The sequence below is a fragment of the Prunus mume genome, linkage group LG3, assembly GCF_029339155.1.
Source record: "Prunus mume cultivar Tortuosa linkage group LG3, ASM2933915v1, whole genome shotgun sequence".
NCBI lineage: Eukaryota > Viridiplantae > Streptophyta > Magnoliopsida > Rosales > Rosaceae > Prunus > Prunus mume.
The window spans coordinates 6976512-6994874 of record NC_142700.1 but is presented as its reverse complement, the minus strand read 5'-3'; the positions used below and the strand labels follow the sequence as shown (position 1 = coordinate 6994874).

At 37.0% G+C, this 18363-nt stretch overlaps 3 protein-coding genes across 3 annotated transcripts; 1 reads left to right on the top strand and 2 right to left on the bottom strand.

Moving 5' to 3' along the window:
* Window positions 1-3848: 3848 nt before the first annotated feature.
* On the bottom strand, window positions 3849-10393 carry LOC148918584 (putative LRR receptor-like serine/threonine-protein kinase At1g56140). The gene is made up of 24 exons (XM_089049207.1): window positions 10239-10393; window positions 9891-10077; window positions 9639-9710; window positions 9409-9480; window positions 9025-9096; window positions 8797-8868; window positions 8574-8645; window positions 8398-8469; window positions 8225-8296; window positions 8046-8117; window positions 7862-7933; window positions 7695-7766; window positions 7482-7547; window positions 7263-7325; window positions 7034-7078; window positions 6838-6896; window positions 6237-6640; window positions 5964-6159; window positions 5716-5856; window positions 5448-5566; window positions 5101-5311; window positions 4568-4799; window positions 4332-4482; window positions 3849-4234 (listed from the first exon to the last, which is right to left on the bottom strand). Exons 1-24 carry the CDS (start codon window positions 10357-10359, stop codon window positions 3932-3934), a joined length of 3018 nt encoding a protein of 1005 aa, XP_088905333.1. The 5' UTR covers window positions 10360-10393; the 3' UTR covers window positions 3849-3931.
* A 3216-nt stretch (window positions 10394-13609) lies between these two features.
* On the top strand, window positions 13610-14116 carry LOC148918583 (uncharacterized). The gene is made up of 2 exons (XM_089048657.1): window positions 13610-13628; window positions 13737-14116. The coding sequence occupies exons 1-2, from the start codon at window positions 13610-13612 to the stop codon at window positions 14114-14116; spliced, it is 399 nt and encodes a 132-aa protein (XP_088904783.1).
* A 166-nt stretch (window positions 14117-14282) lies between these two features.
* LOC103325334 (uncharacterized) lies at window positions 14283-15563 on the bottom strand. Its single transcript, XM_089049216.1, has 3 exons — window positions 15471-15563; window positions 15304-15357; window positions 14283-14821 (listed from the first exon to the last, which is right to left on the bottom strand). Exons 1-3 carry the CDS (start codon window positions 15483-15485, stop codon window positions 14531-14533), a joined length of 360 nt encoding a protein of 119 aa, XP_088905342.1. The 5' UTR covers window positions 15486-15563; the 3' UTR covers window positions 14283-14530.
* Between the last annotated feature and the right edge of the window lie 2800 nt (window positions 15564-18363).

Sequence of the window (18363 nt, the reverse complement as noted above, 5' to 3'; positions counted from 1 at the left end):
ACACTAACCAGACATTAAGAAAACAAAAAATATATTGAACAAGTAACATCATTTGGCAATCGAAATTAAACGTGCCATTAGATTTTATTGGCTTTTAGTCACTTGTAGTCTCTGCATCAGTGAACAAGACCTTGGATGTTGACAGAACACAATATGGGATTTGCAAAGCATGAATAAATTGATTCTAAAATAAGACATATAAAAGATGCTTACAAGCTCTTCATTTAATTTATCCAAAGCTTCATAGTTGATTTTTGAACTCAGCCTCTACAAGAACAAAATGTCACATTAGTATCTGTTAAATAAATTATAAGCAGGACAATCAACATTGCAGGAAAATTTAAGCACCAAAAATCCCATAAACCAGTTTATTATTAACCTACATTCTTAGTATCCATCACACTTTGATAGCCTTTTCTGGCTTTTTAGCAGGAGCAGCTTTCTTGGCCATTCTGGTTCGTTTTCTACTCTTTCCCTGCCAATTTTATAGTTGCATATAGAGATCAATACATAAGGCTCAATGCTGGCAGTAAAACATACACAAATAGTCGAAAGATAAAAAAATAAGTCAAATGCAAATAAGATTGAAGTGAAAACTTTCAACACAGTTATGCAGTGTGTGACTCAAATAACAGCTCTGAACTAGGCAAGAACTCTAAGCTGGATAGGACTTCCAAGCCTATGCTTCAGATCACAATGCACATACGACATGCAGCAAACATAAACTCAAATACAAGAAACGAGGTCAGTTTTAAAAGTGAAGAATTCCTGCACAATCACAGAGCTAAGGAGAATGAAGAGGCAAATAATGCAGGGGCTGATAATCATGATTAACTACATAACCTCAATGATTTTCAATCTAAAGACTCAAAAGCCAAAAATATAGACAACAAATAAATGAAACCATGGAACAAACAGAAACTAAGAAAGCCCCTAGCATTGCACCGAATCCTTGTGAACACACATATGATAAAATTTATGGATTTCCAAAGGCATTACCTTATCATAGTCCTTGTTCATTGCTTCCCAAATCATTCTTTTGAACAGCGCCGCCTGCTTGCTGTTAAGGTACCCAACAACCTACAAACCACAAGCATCATGCCTTCCATGTCAAAATTCCAAAAATAAAAAATTGAAGCAACAATCATATACAGATCCAAATCAAAAGACAGCAGTTTACAGATAAGTCTAGACCAAGCACTACATACCAAGTGGCTATGATGGAAGTGATCTTGAAGAAAGCTGATGGATCATGGGCAGGGGTAGCTTTCAGTTTGGATCACTGCTATTGTTTTTTGTTTACACTATAATCAATCGAGCATATCCAGTCTCAAAACAACTAGCACCAAGACAGACACGCCTTCTCTTCTGCCGAAGGAAGACACTCTTCCGAGGTGCCAAGCACCTGCCGAAACTCCTGATGCCAAAGCTCACAAACTGCTAAACCTAATTCTCGCGGCAACTTGCACAAAGTCCCACATCGGAAATCTACACCAACCTCTCACTTTCACTTCCTTATAAAAAGGGAACAGTACCCTAGTAAGAGGGGTAACTACTTTTCTACCTTTTACTATTACTCTGCAAAAGTTACCCTTCTTAGCTGACTTAAGCATCGGAGAGCTGACGTGCACCACACCGTGTCCAAAGCTTAACGACCGCTTTCCTTATTTTTGTCTTCTGCAGGCTAGCCTTTATTGAAGGTCCGCACTTTTTCTGCTGAAGGCAAACCTCACTTTCTAAGTTGACCCTCTCCGAAAAGAGCATCAACAGTTTGGCGCCGTCAGAGGAATTGATACAAAAGGCTTATGTCGTTCTCCCTTTCTCAATGCCCTTCGGCACCCATACAATCTTCATCATATAGCTTGTGCGATGCCTTAGGCACCCAGCCATCAACAGCACTGCTGCTCATGCCTAGCCACAATGCCTTGTCACAATGCAAGTTTGTGTTGCCTCCAAAGACCATTGCGCTTAGCCACATTGCTCTGCAATACGCAAGCTTTGTGTTGCCTTTGGCACCCCCGTGCTTGGCCACAGCTTAGTCGCCTTCGGCATCATCGTGCTTAGCCACATTGCCTTACGACACGCAAACTTTGTGTCACCTCTGGCACCATTGCACCTAGCCACATCGCCCAATGCGACATGCTAGCTTTGTGTTGCCTTCGGCACCCCGTGCCTAGCCATATCTTGTGTTGCCTTCGGCACCCTCGTGTCTAGCCACATTGCCTTGCGGCATGCGAGCTTTGTGTTGCCTCCGGCACCCTCGTGCCTAGTCACATTGCCTTACGACATGTAAGCCTTGTGTCGCTTTGACACCCCTGTGCCTAGCCACATCGCCATGTGACATGCGAGCTTTGTGTTGCCTCCGGCACCCCTGTGCCTAGTCACATCGCCTTGCGACATGCGAGCTTTGTGTTGCCTTCGGCACCTTCGTGCCCAGCCACATTGCCTTACGACATGCAAGGTTTGTGTTGCCTCCGGCACCCTCATGCCTAGCCACATCGTTCTCGCGACACACAAGTTTTGTGTTATCTTCGGCACCCCGCGCTGGGCACATTGTCTTGCGACATGCAAGCTCGTGTTACCTTTGGCACCCTATGTCCAAACACATCTCGTGTTGCCTTCGCATCCCTATGCCCAACCCTTTACAAGAATTTGCGCCTCAGTCCAGCTCCAAGGCTTGACAAAAGCCCAAGACCCGGGACAAATAATACTACACTTTCGAAAATCCAAGATTGCCAGCTTGACTACCGAATGGCCACTCTTACATCCATGGCCCCACTCCAAAAGCCCAGCCCCAAACTGCATGCAAAGTTTCTCCTTCTCTCCCGCTAAAATGTCTCTCAAGTTTGTAAGTTGATCATGTTTCAAATAAAATTGTTTATTCTTCCAAGTAGAAAGGGAAGAAAAAAACAAACTGGTTATGGGTTGGGTACAGGGGTGGGCATCGGGACTCGAAAATCGGAACACCGAACCGACTGGTGAAAAACCATTGACCAAAAAAGTCGACAAACCGGACCTAAATTGATCGGAACAAGATCAACCGATTTCGATTCCGATTTTGCACCGGACAAGACTAGTTATATTTTTATATTTTATTTTATTACAAATTTTTAAAATTCAATATAAAATTTATAATTACTATTTTTCCAAGTTCAACTTCAAAAAATTTCTCATTTTATGAATTGGATCATTTGTTAATTTTATAAAAAATAACTTCTTCTTCTTTTTTTTGAAAAAAATTAATAAATTAATAATCCGGTTCAAAACCGAATCGTCGTAACCAAACGGGCTGGTTTTTTAAAAAATTTGCCCAAACCAGACAGTTAAATAGTACCGATTCTGGTTCTGATTTGAGGTGAGAACTGCAGACCGAATCGATCAGCGCCTAGTTGGGTAGGCTGAGAAATTCCAAGAGAAAGATAGTTTTCTCTTTAATTTCCTAGACCTTTTGTCTGAATATTTCGAAGAAAGGGTGGAGGAGAGTGGAGATTTTTTTTTTTAATATTGTTTATTTATTTATTATTATTTAGTTTGTCAATACACGTGCCACAATGAGTGTGTCCACATTGAAGGGTAGTTTAGGAATAATGGTTTGTGGAATGATAGAATTGTATTTTTTCAAATTTATACGGTGAATGGAAAAATAAAGTTAGTGGGAAAATATGACTGAAGGTTGGAAATAGCAGCACACTTGTTGGACAAAGACTCTGGATGCGCGCATGGAACTCCACAATATAAAAAGAAAAATATGGCATTGAAAGTTGGAACTCTAACCCAAAAGCAAATATTGGAAAGCTAGCCCCATTTCACGGGTTTAGGTTATTTTTTGGTCAGAGATTCCACTGCTCTACGGAAGTTAACGTTGGATTTTTTGTATTATAAAAGCCTTTAAGCATTTCATCCAAGCATCCAAGCATCAGTTCATCTAATGCTACTTGTGGACAACAATGCTCTCAGTTGATGAGGTATCATCATCCAACAAGAAGCTACTTGTGGTGGTTACATCTTTGAAATCCCAATCTGTCAAATAACTTGGCTTTGACATAACAGTGCTTGCTTCAATATCTCCAGAAAGCATTGCCACCACACGTGACATCGATGGCCTCATCATTGGTGAAGCCTGAGTGCAGAGGAGAGCTGCTTTTATCAATCTAGTTGCGTCATTTTCATCAAACTCTGTCAATCTCGGATCCACCAGCCCCAGACTCTGGTCGTTTTCATGTAGAGTCCATGCCTGAAAACAAACATCATGGCATGGTCAAAAAGGAAAAAAAATAAAGAAGTTTTCACAGCAATGCTAAAATTAAAGTAGCTAGGCTAAGTTTCCCTACCCATTCAAGAAGATAAATCTTCTCAAGATCCAAGTTGTTGTCAGAATTTGGTCTCCCGCTGATGATCTCCAAAGCAACAACCCCAAAACCGAAAACATCAGCCTTTTCTGTCAGATGTCCACGCATTGCATACTCCGGTGCCAAATAACCTCTACAAGATCATGAAATGGTTACTAAAAATGTTGCTTTTACACCCTTGTCACGATTGACAATGTATAACTTAAACGGAGGCTTACATTGTCCCTGCAACCCGGGTGCTAATGTGGGTTTTTTCATCATCATAAAGCTTTGCCAATCCAAAATCTGATATTTTTGGGGAGAGTTTTGCATCGAGCAAAATATTACTGGCTTTGACATCTCGATGTACAATCCTGGGCCTTGACTCCTCATGAAGGTAAGCAAGTCCTCTTGCTGTTCCCAACAATATATTGAAGCGGGTAGGCCAGTCAAGGTGCAAGTCATTTCTTCCTGAAACATTACATGGAGAAGAACCAGTGCATGTTAACAACTAATAACAAGTAGAAGAGAAAAATAAAAAGAAATTGGATGTAACCTAGAGTACTTTAAACTGCAGAGTATTCTGTTTTTACGCAAAGTAGCAAAAGAATGTGCAAGTTTTTAATTTCATATGATTCGAATATTACTATTTTGGGTTTTTTAAACTTCACTCCTTAGCGGAGAAAAGTTATAACAAAATGGTTGCGTAAAAAACTTGGATGAACTTCTAGAGTCCTTGAAACTGCAGAGTATTCTTTTCTATAAAACCTACCAAAAAGTGCCTGATCAAGGCTCTTGTTTTCAAGATACTCATAAACCAAAATGCGCTGGGTTCCTTCGATGCAGCATCCATACAATTTCACTAGATTGCGATGTTGGACTGCAGATACTGTAGCAATCTCGGTTACAAATTGACTCTTCCCTTGGTGAGATGCTACTGAAAGTTGCTTCACAGCCACTACCCTCCCATCAGATAGTGTACCCTATAAACAGAAATACAATTCAATGACATGAAAGGGAAGTAAAAAGAATCTATTTTGCTTCTCTCTCAATTTCTTTTTGTAAGAAGTCAAAGTCATTAATTTTAAGTAGCAGATATTGATGTAAAATAGATTTCACCTTATAAACAGGTCCATATCCTCCCTCTCCTAGCTTATTTGAAGGATTAAAATCTTCTGTTGCAGCTCTCAACTCAGCATAACTGAAAGTATTTGGTTGGGGGCCTAATCCTAGAAGATCTGCATATTCAAAAGAAAGTATGACATACGTTTAAATTTCGAAACAACACATCAGAATTATTTTATCTCAAATATGCTTATCAACAGTAGAAAGAACCTAGAACCCCATTCAGAATTAACCCTTAATAATATGCTCATTGCTCTTTTACCTTCATCGTCATCTTTTTCTGATGTTTTTCTCCGCATATATAAAACTGCAAATAATAATAGCAAGATCACTACTCCGACAGGGACTGCAATACCAACTATGAACCCAATCCTGCTCTTCTTTCCTGGAGTAGTTGGTGTATCTGAGCAATGAAATAGAATAATTGTTCAGTGTCAATCAATTGACAGCAGATAAATACATTTAAACCATTCACAGGAAATCTTCATAACTTGACATTATATTGTATACCTGAAGCAGCGTGGACAGCCGATATTAGCGGGCCGTAATTACCTAGGTCGGGTATGCAACATGTTCCCTTACCAGCCCAGAACAGATGAATATCTAGGTAATTCTCTGTCACATTAACCTTGAAGGGTCTTGCAACCGCTATGTTAACCCCACCTGCCTCCTTCGATATGTCGAAGTCCTTCCTTCTGAGGTTCCCCTAGGAAGCGAATGAAGAGATAGTTAAATAATTCTGTCTAATGAGGTTGCCTTCAAATAGTTTATTAGCAGCCTTACTTGAATATAGATATCAAATACACGCCTTCCTAGACTTTGCCAAGTTTGTGTAGTGCGGCTAACAAAAACCGTTTCTGCAAATTGCAATGTTACAGTATAAGGTCCATTCTGAAGACCCAGGCCATAGTATCTCAGTGAACCTGGGGACTGTCTTGAAGTCTCGAAAAGCTTTGGGGTCACATCTGTACCGGAGACTTGCGTAGGGGTGGTTTTCACAAATGATTGAACCATTCTATCATATTGATCCATCATATCATTAAACAAACCCACATTGCTAACAGCCCATTTCTCTGTACTGGCTACATTAAATGTTGCTGGCCCAATAGCTGAGTCTTCAGCCTCATACAATATCCCGCCACTTACTGTACTTTGTCGTCCTCCACACTTGACTGAGAAGTTTGTATCTGTACAATTCAATGTAATAGCACAAGCTATGATTAGTGAAAAAACTTCAAACTTATGTAATAGCACAAGATATGCTTACTAGATTTATCAAGACATTCCTACAATATGTATACATAATGAGATAAGCAATGCCTATTGCTGTAACATGATCTTGCATTAAAGAAATGAATGCTAGTGAAATATAGAAGAAGATTACATCTTGGGGTATTTCGATTGCATGGAAAATTCCTCTGGAGGCAATTCAATCCAGGAAAACTGTAAACACAGAGAACAATTATTATTTATAATAATTAAACTGTAGTGGAAGAATCCATTCAACTGCAAAAGTGTAATAGCAATCACTTTATGTTTGAACTATCCGTCTAAAAAAAGGGTATTTCGATTCAACTCACGTTATGTTTGAACTGTCAAATGTGAAGTTGTTGACCACTAAGTTACTGCATAAAATCATTAATCAATCAACATATGAAGAAGAGAATTTCATGTTCAAGATCTAAACACATCAGTACTTCAAATCCATCCCTTCTAAATTATTGAATTTCATTCATGCGGTATTATATATTCACAATAAAGGTGATTTGGACCATAAAAATGAAGGTGAACGACAAAAAGGAGACATACAATCGCAATATTGTGGTTACCCATGCGGGAAAGCTTCCTGACAAATAGTTGTAAGACAAATCTCTGCACATAACAATTACTACAGAATGAGAAGGCGCAAAAATGCATGAAAGTTCAAAGGAATTGAAGTTAGAAAAAGACTGCTAGAATGCGCACACACACAGAGTACTGGTTTGATTGCCAGTACATATAGCATACTTTTATGACATGAGGACTTACATAGTCTGTAGTAGATTGCTCTTTTGGCTTGGAAGAGGTCCAGACAGACTATTGTTTCCTAGAAATCTGGCCATATCAATTGTAGGAGGCACCAAGAAAAAAAGAAAAGAAAAAAAAAAAAAAAAAAGGGTCAGATGAACGACTATGTTTCTGAGAAGGAAATTCAATGGAGTAAATACAGAAAAAGGGAATAATGAAGGCAGGCCTTATTACAAATATTGAAGAGAACTCATGTTGAACAAAGAACTTGGGAGTTGGCCTGTTAAATTGTTGAAACCCAGATTTCTACAACATGAATGATAAGGTTAGAAAGAAATTAGAATGAAAGAAAATTAATTGGGATTTTTGGGATTTGAACTTATATATCCGCTGGAACGTACATTATTGTTAAATTTTGATATTCTCCAATATCAGAAGGAATGCTACCATTGATTAATGCATTCCGTAGAACTCTGTTCCACCACCAAAAAATTTAGTGCACAAGCAAATGAGTAAGATTGCAAATTTTAAAAGGAAAAAAGAAGTTATATCACGATATTTGAAGGGATGAGAATGTTAACTTACAACTCAGTCAAGTTCTTCAAATTTCTTATAAAATCAAGAGAGGAGCTCACATTAGATATATCACTGATTCGCCTGCATTATCATACACAAACATAAGTGATGCTAGTGTAGAGAGAGAGAGAGAGAGAGAGAGAGAGAGAGAGAGAGAGTGAGAAAACGTATGAAGCATTTGCCCTTACAGAGTTTTCAATGAAGTCAGTTGAGAAAAACTGGTTGGTATTGGGCCTTCAAAAGAGTTCCCTTGAAATCTCCTACAAAGACATTTGAGATGCTTGTGAATAAGAGACCCATCTCTCAGCCATGCAGGTCTGCTTTCATAAACTGCAGAAGGTTAAAAGTTTTCCATACTTACAAAACAGTTAGTTTTGTCCAATTCCCAATGAAAGCAGGTATCTTTCCTGACAAAGGAATGTCTGATGCATAGCTAAAATTCAAAAAGTTGACTCATAGTAAGCTCATCCCAGAATAGCAATATCAAAGTACTGAATAAACAAAAAACTTAAAACACCACTTAAGGGCCATTCTTACAGGATTTGCATGTTGATGAGCTTAGCAAATGTTGAAGGAATTTCACCACTGAGTCCACAGCTTTCCATGTACCTGCGAAAATCATAAACTAATTACTACCAATTTCTTAGGATAAATGCATTCCTTGCTTATCGATAATGACGAACAAACCATTACTTAGTGAAAAATTAAAAACACATTGCAACACGTGATTCATATTCGATGAGTTCAATGAAGCACTCACAATTTCTCGAGCTTGACTAAATTACCAAGTTCTGGAGGGAGTGTTCCAGAGAAATTATTAAATTCAAAGGACCTGCACAAGTCATGTTGAAAAGGTATAAAATTAAATAAAAGCAATAATCAGAAATGATAGGGGACTCTATATCTAACATGTTTCAATTCAATACAGTATTTCTCATTTGTGTAAAACACAAAATTTAATTGTGTTTGGTCATGTTTCATTGCTTACAGGATAGTTAGCTCCTTAAGGTTTCCAAGCTCCTTTGGGATGGGTCCAGAGAATGAATTGATGGCAACTGACCTGATTGGAAATATATCAATTAAAGATATTAGCACCTGTTTATACCGTATGGTGTAATACTCACTTGGGAGATCTATGTTTCATGTCCTCGAAGAAGAAATAAACCAACAAAATTGATTGATTTGTAAGAAATACAATTCCAACTTATATATAATTAGTAAGTAGTTCCTTAAATTAAGCTTACAAAACAGATGAAGGAAAATAGAACCAGAGTCAATTATAGAAATTGTACAAGGGAATGAGACCCATCAAAGTATTTGACAGATAAAAAATTTCTACCAAAACTTAAATAAATGCTCTCCCACTACTTACAATATCGTCAAGGCAGACATATTGCCGATGAATGCTGGTAGGGGACCGGTGAAATAATTCTGATCAATTTTCCTACAAGAATTGAAACAAAATGAAATGACCAGCGATTAATGTCCAAGTATAAAAAATATTGGTGACAATTTTGAACGGTAAGAAACCTGTGTCTTCTATATGAAAATGTAAACTGTGATAAACCGAACAACAGAGAAGGGGTTGGAAAAACTTCATACAAAAAGGTCAGATATCTTAAAGCCACAAATTCTTCTGGAAACACCCCTCGTTTGTTCAGTTCAAAAACTCTCCTGGAAAGAAAAAGATTGAGCAGTTAGGCACTTAATATTACAATTGATATATCAGGCATGATCTGCTTAGTTTTCTAACACATAATTAATGGAGTTGCTACAGTCAACAACACAAGACTAAAGAGTATGAGAGAGAGAGAGAGAGAGAGAGAGAGAGAGAGAGAGAGGAGGGTAACATACAGTTTGGTGATGTGGCAGGTAGTATTTTTTTCATAAGTACAATCACATTTGATGGATGGATTATTAGCTGGATCCTCAAAGGGAGTTCCATTAACGGCAGATCCACTGCATGGATCTCCACTGATATTCCACAGCCCCGGCACGGCTTGCGTGTCCCATTGCTCGAATATTGAGTTCAACGCCCTCACTGCACTCTCAATTCAATCGTTGTGTACACATCACATTACGTACTTATGTTACTAGACTGTCCAGAAATCACAAGGAGGAAGGAAAAAACAACATATATGTACTCTGTATTTAAAAGATGCTTAGAAATATGTCCAACTTTGGAAAGCATGGCTAGTTTACCTTCAGATGGATCGGTCTTTTGTGCCATGGACACCTGAAACTCGAAGCATAGGCTGGAAAAGAAGGCAACGGACACTGAAAGATGCCATGGTTGCTTCAACATCCTCCTCGAATCGATCATGTTATTGTACACAAGCGCTGGCTCCTGAGAAAGATTTTTTGGGTCACTGAGAAAGATTCCATTACTATCAATAATGGTAAACTATATATTGACATGACAACCTCAGCCTCAAGACTACGTTGAATTCACTAGTCTTGCATAGATTTTTTTTGTTCTTTCCAAGTGGCATAGATCAGATGGTTGCCACTTTTCCAACTGTCTTCGATTCCTTAGACGACAAAATGTCAAATTGTCAAAGGTGATTGCCGAGCAGTTTGATGATGTGGACACTGAGCCCTACTATGACTAACGTTCATCATAGAATCGATTGTTTTAAACAAAATTATTCTTTTACCAGATAATTATCCTTCTTTTATTTGACATAAGTTTTTAACTATTAGATTAGAGTACAATGAATGGTTAATATTAAACAAACTAATTTTTTATATAATGATATATTGTAATTAATTTTTTATTGACTTTCCCATTCCATTTTCTCTCTCTGTATTAATATGTAGCTTTTTTTTAATTTATATTTTTTTATATGTAACCTCTGAAAATGTATTTGAGTCTCATTTTGTCCCCTAAACAAGAACAGATCCATGTACAAACTAGGCTGGACTCTAGCACAGTGTGAAAATACTAAAAATACTAAACTTAGTGCAAATTTTATAAGCTAATCCTACTCCAAAAAATATTAGCCGACAATCCCTTTGTCTCTTGGCCTGTGATTGTTTTTTGTTTAATATTAGCTCACCTTTCAGTTAAAAAAGCACATTTATGATTGCTTGTGGAACAAATAACATGGTAGTAATAATAAATTAATATAAAAACAAACATGGGAAATATTGAATGTCTGCCACTCCCAACATGAAAATTTAAAAATTTCTTCATGCTTTATGTTCCCGAGTAGCCGTAAAACCCATTTCCTTTTTTGCCAAAATAAACTGTAAACACCTCTTCTTTGGCTCTATGTTAAATATTTTTACAAGTATCAACTAGTTAAGGTGGTTTTGAAGTTGAAACTCCAAGGCTTGAGGTTAAATAGTGGCTGGTCTGGTCCCTCTGTAGTTTGGATTGCTTATGTTGAAATGCATTTGCATTACTTCTTCTAGCTGCATAGTATTTCCAATAGAAGGAGAAATGTTTGCTTTAGATTTTTTTTTTTTTTAAAGATGTTATTTTATTATTTTATTTGTTACTTTCTGGTTTTGAATATTTTAAATGTTATTATATATATATGTATATATATATATATATATATATATATTACTTGGAGTCACTAAAATCAAGAAAAATATTAGCCCACCCTTTATAAAATTCCTGGATCCGTCATTGTCCCTGTAACTCATTTTGTCTCACTTTACTCCATTTTTCACACATATTTATCTCACTTTGCCTCAATTCCGGCTAGGCCAACAATTTCTGGTCAAAATATTAATTTTTGGAAATATTGTTGAGGTACATAGGTAAGTGAATGTTGTGGGAGCAAATATTTTCGTCTCCAATCACAATGCGTCACGTGGAAAAGAAGATTATCCCTTAAATTAATTAATTGAACCAATTATTTGGCTAATTAATTAATTCGGATAATATCTTAATTTTAGGATATTATCTTACAATTAATAAAGATAATATCATTAATTCAGATATTATCTTAGCAAGAGATGTAATTAAGTCTGACTCAACCTCTATGAATTTGGGTAAAGAATAAACTCCTCCAAATAAGAGTTTATTCTCTACGAAACCCTAACCCCGAGGCTCCTATAAATAGATGACTTCATTCATCATTCAAGGTATTTCAAACAACCTACTTCTAAACCCTAGAAAAATACCCGAAGCTCTCTCTCCCTCTCCACTCTCCATATTTTCTCCACAAGGCTCCGGCCACCCGGTTTACCCCATACATATATCTCCATACCCTTTTGTTAGCTATTGTTTTCCCACAAACACTCGAACTAACTTAGGCATCGGAGGGCCTTTGGCCAACACCCCCCGGTGTGGTCTATTTACTCTAGTCTTTTTTACAGGAATCAAGGAAGAGAGAGAAGGAAGATCAAAGGTTGAAGAATCACAAAGCGAATATTCTCCTGCGAGGATTTTTGCACAAACAAATGTACAACAAGTGATTTATGTTCTCAGTAAGGAGAGAGAATGTTCCAAATATATGATTGAGAAATCTTTACAAGGTATCGGATATTATTAGAAAAGAACTTTTTAAACATAACCTATGTAATTATATAAGTGGAGAATTCATATTAGGGTTTTGACAAAAGTATACATGCCCCCATAATATGAATTATGAGCATTACAATATAGGACTTGATTACACAGCGATGCAACTTGAATAGGTTCTTCACATTTTCTACTTCGCTTGGGTGGCCATAACATACTATTATGTATCACTCATGTTTTGTGGAAGCCCTGTAAGATCTAAATATAATTAGCCTTTAATAGAAAGAATTAAATTTAATTCACACTGGGTTTGGATGAATCAGCCTTTCCCACTACCTTACTAATTGGAACCTAAGAGATCATCCACCAATAAATGTAATAAGAGTAACAAATGAAGAAGATAAGACGTTGAAAGTCAAAGTCAATGTGTTTGACCAAAATAGTTGACCAAGTCAAACTATTCGGACTATGGTTAGGACTCAATGATTAAGTCACAAATCATAATTAATTTGTTAATTATGAATTTAGTTTGACCGTTGGAATCAGTTGTGCTTTAAATGCATGTTGGGCCAAATTGTTAAATAATCAAAGGGTCTGTTGGGCTTAGAAACATGTGTTGTATGACAACATAAATTAAATGAGCCCAAGAGGAGCCCAGGAAACACTATGGCCGAAATACAAGGATGGGGTTTTACTTCATCTTTTGTATTGGCTTATATAAGCCACACTTAGACCATTTTCTATCTAGGGTTTGTAGAATCCAACTTTGGAGTGGGTTTGAGAGGAGAGAAATCTCCACACTACCATGCTAGAACCGGCCACCAAGAGGAGAGGGCTAGCACCTCACCTCCTTTTGGTTATCTTCTTCGTCTCTAACACTACATTTGTGTGTATAAACTAAAGGGTATCTACTTTGGTACCTTGTGAAGACTCTATGAAACAAGCAACAAGGAAGAAGGCATTTCCAAAGGTGAAAACTTGGAGACCATCTAAGAGAGCTTCAAGGATAAGAAAGTCTCATCCTTTAGGGTTTAGGAGATTAGACCTGGAAAGATATACTTGAAATTTGGTAGCATTAGGCTTAATAAGATCTAAAATGCATGTTTCCTTCAGAGGTTAAGTTACGGAGTCTCCTTAGAGGTTTGCAAATGGCATGGGCTAAGGGTATCAGGACCCTTGATGTTGAATGTGACTCTTTATTTGTTGTTTCTCTTATGGCTAAGGCTTCTGGAGAAATGAGGAAACAAGTATAGAGTCAGTGAAGAAGTTCTTCGAGAATGAAGGTGAAATGGCAATGACAATGGATGGGCTGCCAGACAAGTTCTTTGAGTCCTTTATCATGAAAAACATTAAAGTTGATCTCCTTGAACCCGGTCGTATTGTTTGCTCCTTCAGAGTACCTCCTCGTTTGCTGAAAAGAGGCAATTTCATGCACGGTGCAGCCTATGCTTACCCTGGTGAGGAAGTTGGGATTGAGGCCAAGGCTTTACGAGTTTGGAAGGCAATTGGTGTTGCCAGTGTTGAGTTAAGGAAGAAGAAGACATGTAAAATTATAGCTCAAGCCCGTCATACCAAGTACCTTGCTCTCGCTACCAAAATTTGAACAGCTTGGAAGTTGGAATCGAGATAATTCAGTCTGTGTTCCTATGTAAAGATTTTTCAACAGTGAATAAATTTAATTGAATTATATAAATTCACAGTTTGAGATACAAATCAATTATCAAATTTTCATTAGTCTTGTATATAATATTGAGAAGTCTTTTGGTGTTGTCAATGTCGGGGAAATATTATTGTCAAACTGGTGCTTCTCTCTACACTAAATAAAGTGTGAACAACTTGGAACCAACCATTCAATGTTTCAATTTACAAATTTGTGCTCATGGTTATAGTTCACATAGTTTGACATGCAAGCAACGCTCAATTGCATCTCTCCTCAGATTGATACCAATCAAAGAAGTTATCAAAAACCAGAAGATTTAATTGCTTAACCTTTTGATCGCAACATGATACAACTGAATCATTTTTTATTTGAGTCATAATTCGTCAAAATCGCATTCCTCATCATAATTGTATGCGTCATCATAGTTGCATCCATTATATTGGTCATTTGCAACATATGTATCATCATCATGGCCTTGTCTGGCTTCAGCCTCTTCACTGTATCCATTACTTTCATGCTCAAAATCATCATCCTGACGGCCTTCAAAATTGTTCTTCTCATTTGACAGTTGCATATCACCTGGATTGCCACAATTAGACTTTGTGCCTTCTTCTCATTTGACAGTTGCATATCACCTGGTGCATAACCCTGATTTTACACATGGGGAAAAAAATTAGAAAAGGTTCTAGCAATTACTGGCAGAATGACACCTCTATTCTCTAAAACCTACCAGGATTTCTATCTAGGTAGGAACTACATTGCATGGCAAAAAAAAACTATTAACCTTAATTGCCAATAAGTAAACAACCAGCACAATTGATCATTCTTTTACGTATTAAGTTCTATCTTGCCATGGTTTGTGACACCTGTATATACCTTTATTCCATTAAACAGGAATTTGGCATCTGCCCACTAACCAGACATTAAGAAAACAAAAACTATATTGAAAAAGTAACATCATTTGACAATCGAAATTAAATGTGCCATTAGATTTGATTGGCTTTAAGTCGCTTCTAGTCTGTGCATCAGTTAACGAGACCTTGGATGTTGACAGAACATAATATGGGATTTGCAAAAAAAAAAAAAAAAGCAAAATTGATTTTAAAACAAGACATATAAAACTTGCTTACAAGCTCTCCATTTAATTTATCCAAAGCATCATAGTTGATTTTTGAACTCAGCCTCTGCAAGAACAAAATGTCACATTAGTATCTGTTAAATAAATTATACGTAGGACAATCAACATTGCAGGAAAATTTAAGCACCAAAAATTCCATAAACCAGTTTATTAACTTACATTCTTCGTATCCATCACAGTAGAACTTTGACAGCCTTTTCTAGCTTTTTAGCACGAGTAGCTTTCTTGGCCATTCTAGCTCGTTTTCTACTCTTTTCCTGCCAATTTTATAGTTGCATATAGAGATCAATACATAAGACTCAATGCTAGCAGTAAAACATACACAGATAGTCGAAAGAACAAAAGATAAGTCAAATGCAAATAAGATTGAAGTGAAAACTTTCAACACAGTTATGCAGTGTGTGACTCCAATAACAGCTCAGAACTGGGCAAGAACTCTAAGCTGGATGAGACTTCCAAGCCTATGCTTCAGATCACAACGCACATATGACATGCAGCAAACATAAACTCAAATACAAGAAAAGAGGTCAGTTTTAAAAGTGAAGAATTCCCGCACAATCACAGAGCTAAGGAGAATGAAGAGGCAAATAACGCAGGGGCTGATAATCATGATTAACTACTTAATCTCAATGATTTTCAATCTAAAGACTCAAAAGCCAAAAATATAGACAACAAATAAAAAGAAAACATGGAACAAACAGAAACTAAGAAAACCCCTAGCATTGCACTAAATCCTTGTGAACACATATATGATAAAATTTATGGATTTCCAAAGGCATTACCTTATCATAGTCCTTGTTCATTGCTTCCCAAATCATTCTTTTGAACAGCACCGCCTGCTTGATGTTAAGGTACCCAATAACCTACAAACCACATGCATCATGCCTTCCATGTCAAAATTCCAAACATAAAAAATTGAAGCAACAATCATATACAAATCCAAATAAAAAGACAGCAGTTTACAGATAAGTCTAGACCAAGCACTATATACCAAGTGTCTATGATGGAAGTGATCTTGAAGAAAGCTGATGGATCATGGGCAGGGGGTAGCTTTCAGTTTCAGGATCACTGCTATTGTCTTTCATTAATTTTTACCCTTTATTTTCAAACATAGAAAATGTGGTTGATTGTCATGAACCAAGAACAAAAATTTTCACAATAACCATGAAAGGATATTCCAAGAGCATTGATATGTAGATTAAATTCAAATCATCATTGAGGAATTTGAGCATCTACCTTCTATTCATCAACTTGAGAAAAATGGGCAACCACGATTCAAACTCAAGAAAAGCAAGAGCAAAATATATATATATATATATATATATAATTATCTGCCTACCTCTGCATCGTCAATATCTGCAACCATGAGTCAAACTCCAGAAGCAGCTGAGAAAGCATAGACTGGAAAAGAAGCCAAAGGACGCTGAAAGAGGCCATTGTTGTTTCAGACTTTCAGTCAATCGCAGTGTTCGAAAAATCGGCCTACGCGGGCGGCTAGGCGGCTGGGCGGTCGCTAGGAAGGAGCAAGGAGGCTAGGCGGTTGCTAGGAGGGAGCGAGGCGGTCGCTAGGCGGCTAGGCGGTAGGTAGGCGGGCTCTAGGCGGCTAGGCGGGAGCTAGGCGGCCGCCTAGGCGGGTTGGGTCTTTTTTCGTTGCCGAACCAGGAGGACGAAGCAGGCAAAACCGAAGAAAATAAATCGAAGCTTGAGTTGATAAAGAAGCGAAATGGCTTGATTGCGAGTGCAACTTCCGTACTCTGGGAGTGCAAGCTTCGTGCTCGTCTGTAATATATCTAAAGAGTATAGCCGGTCGGCTATACGTTTAAAATATTCAAATGTCTTTGAATCGGAAATAAAGAAAAACAAGGCCTTATTGGATATTTTGGACGACAAAATGTCAAATTGTCAAGGATTGCCGAGCAGTTTGATGATGTGGAAACTAAGCACCTACTAACGTCATCATAGAATCGATTTTATTAACAAAAATATTCTTTTACCGGATAATTATTCTTATTTTATTTGACACAAGTTTTCAACCATTAGATTAGAGTACAATGAATGTCTAAAATTAAACAAATTAATTATATATATATATATATATATATATTTGTAATATAATGATATATTGTGATTAATTTTTTATTGACTTTCCCATTCCATTTTCTCTTTCTGTATTAATATTTTGCTTTTTTTTTTTATATACCCCCTGAAAATGTATTTGAGTCTCACTTTGCCCCTCTGAATAAGAACGGATCCATGTACAAGCTAGGCTGGGGTCTAGTACGGTGTAAAATTTTTAAAATACTAAACTTAGTACAAATGTTATAAGCTAATCCTACTCCAAAAAATATTAGCCCACAATCTCTTTGTCTCCGAGCCTATGATTGTTTTTTGTTTAATATTAGCTCACCTCTTTTGACTATAAAAAAAACACATTTATGACTGCTTTTGGAACAAATAACATGGTAGTATTAATAAATTGGATTAAAATTACTATCGAAACAAACATGGGAAATATTTAATGTTTGCCAACATGAAAATTTAATAATTTCTTCACGCTCTATGTTCTCTAGTAGCCGTAAACCCCCTTTCCTTTTTGCCAAAATAAACTGTAAACCCCTATTCTTTGGCTCTATTTTAAATATTTTACGAGTATCAGCTAATTAAGGTGGTTTTGAAGTTGAAACTCCAAGGCTTGAGGTTAAATAGTGGCTGGTCTGGTCCCTCTGTAGTTTGGATTGCTTCTGTTGAATTGCATTTGTATTGCTTCTTCTAGCTGCATAGTATTTCTGAGAGAAGGATAAAGGTTTTTTATTTTAAAAAATAGTATAGTCGGGTGGCTATACTATGTTTTCCCCCCTTTTTTTTTAAAAAAAAAGGAGTATTGTCGCCGGCTATACCCGTTTCTTCACTAATTTTTTAAAAAATAGTATAGCCCTCGACTTTATAGTTTTGACACTTGGCGCCTAGCGCTAAGTAGGTCCTTTTTTTTTAATATACAAGAGCCCCAGTGCCAATTGGTTTTCTTTTTTCTTTTTTATTTTATTTTTAGAAT

Excerpts from the sequence above, each read along its gene's own strand:
- LOC148918584 (XM_089049207.1), bottom strand. The coding sequence starts at position 10,359 with ATGATCGATTCGAGGAGGATGTTGAAGCAACCATGGCATCTTTCAGTG. Across the intron at positions 9,711-9,890 it reads ACCTGCCACATCACCAAACT|GAGAGTTTTTGAACTGAACA; the intron begins GTATGTTACCCT and ends TTTTCTTTCCAG. Across the intron at positions 8,646-8,796 it reads TTAGTCAAGCTCGAGAAATT|GTACATGGAAAGCTGTGGAC; the intron begins GTGAGTGCTTCA and ends TGATTTTCGCAG.
- LOC103325334 (XM_089049216.1), bottom strand. Across the intron at positions 14,822-15,303 it reads ATAAATTAAATGGAGAGCTT|GGTTATGCACCAGGTGATAT; the intron begins GTAAGCAAGTTT and ends GTGTAAAATCAG.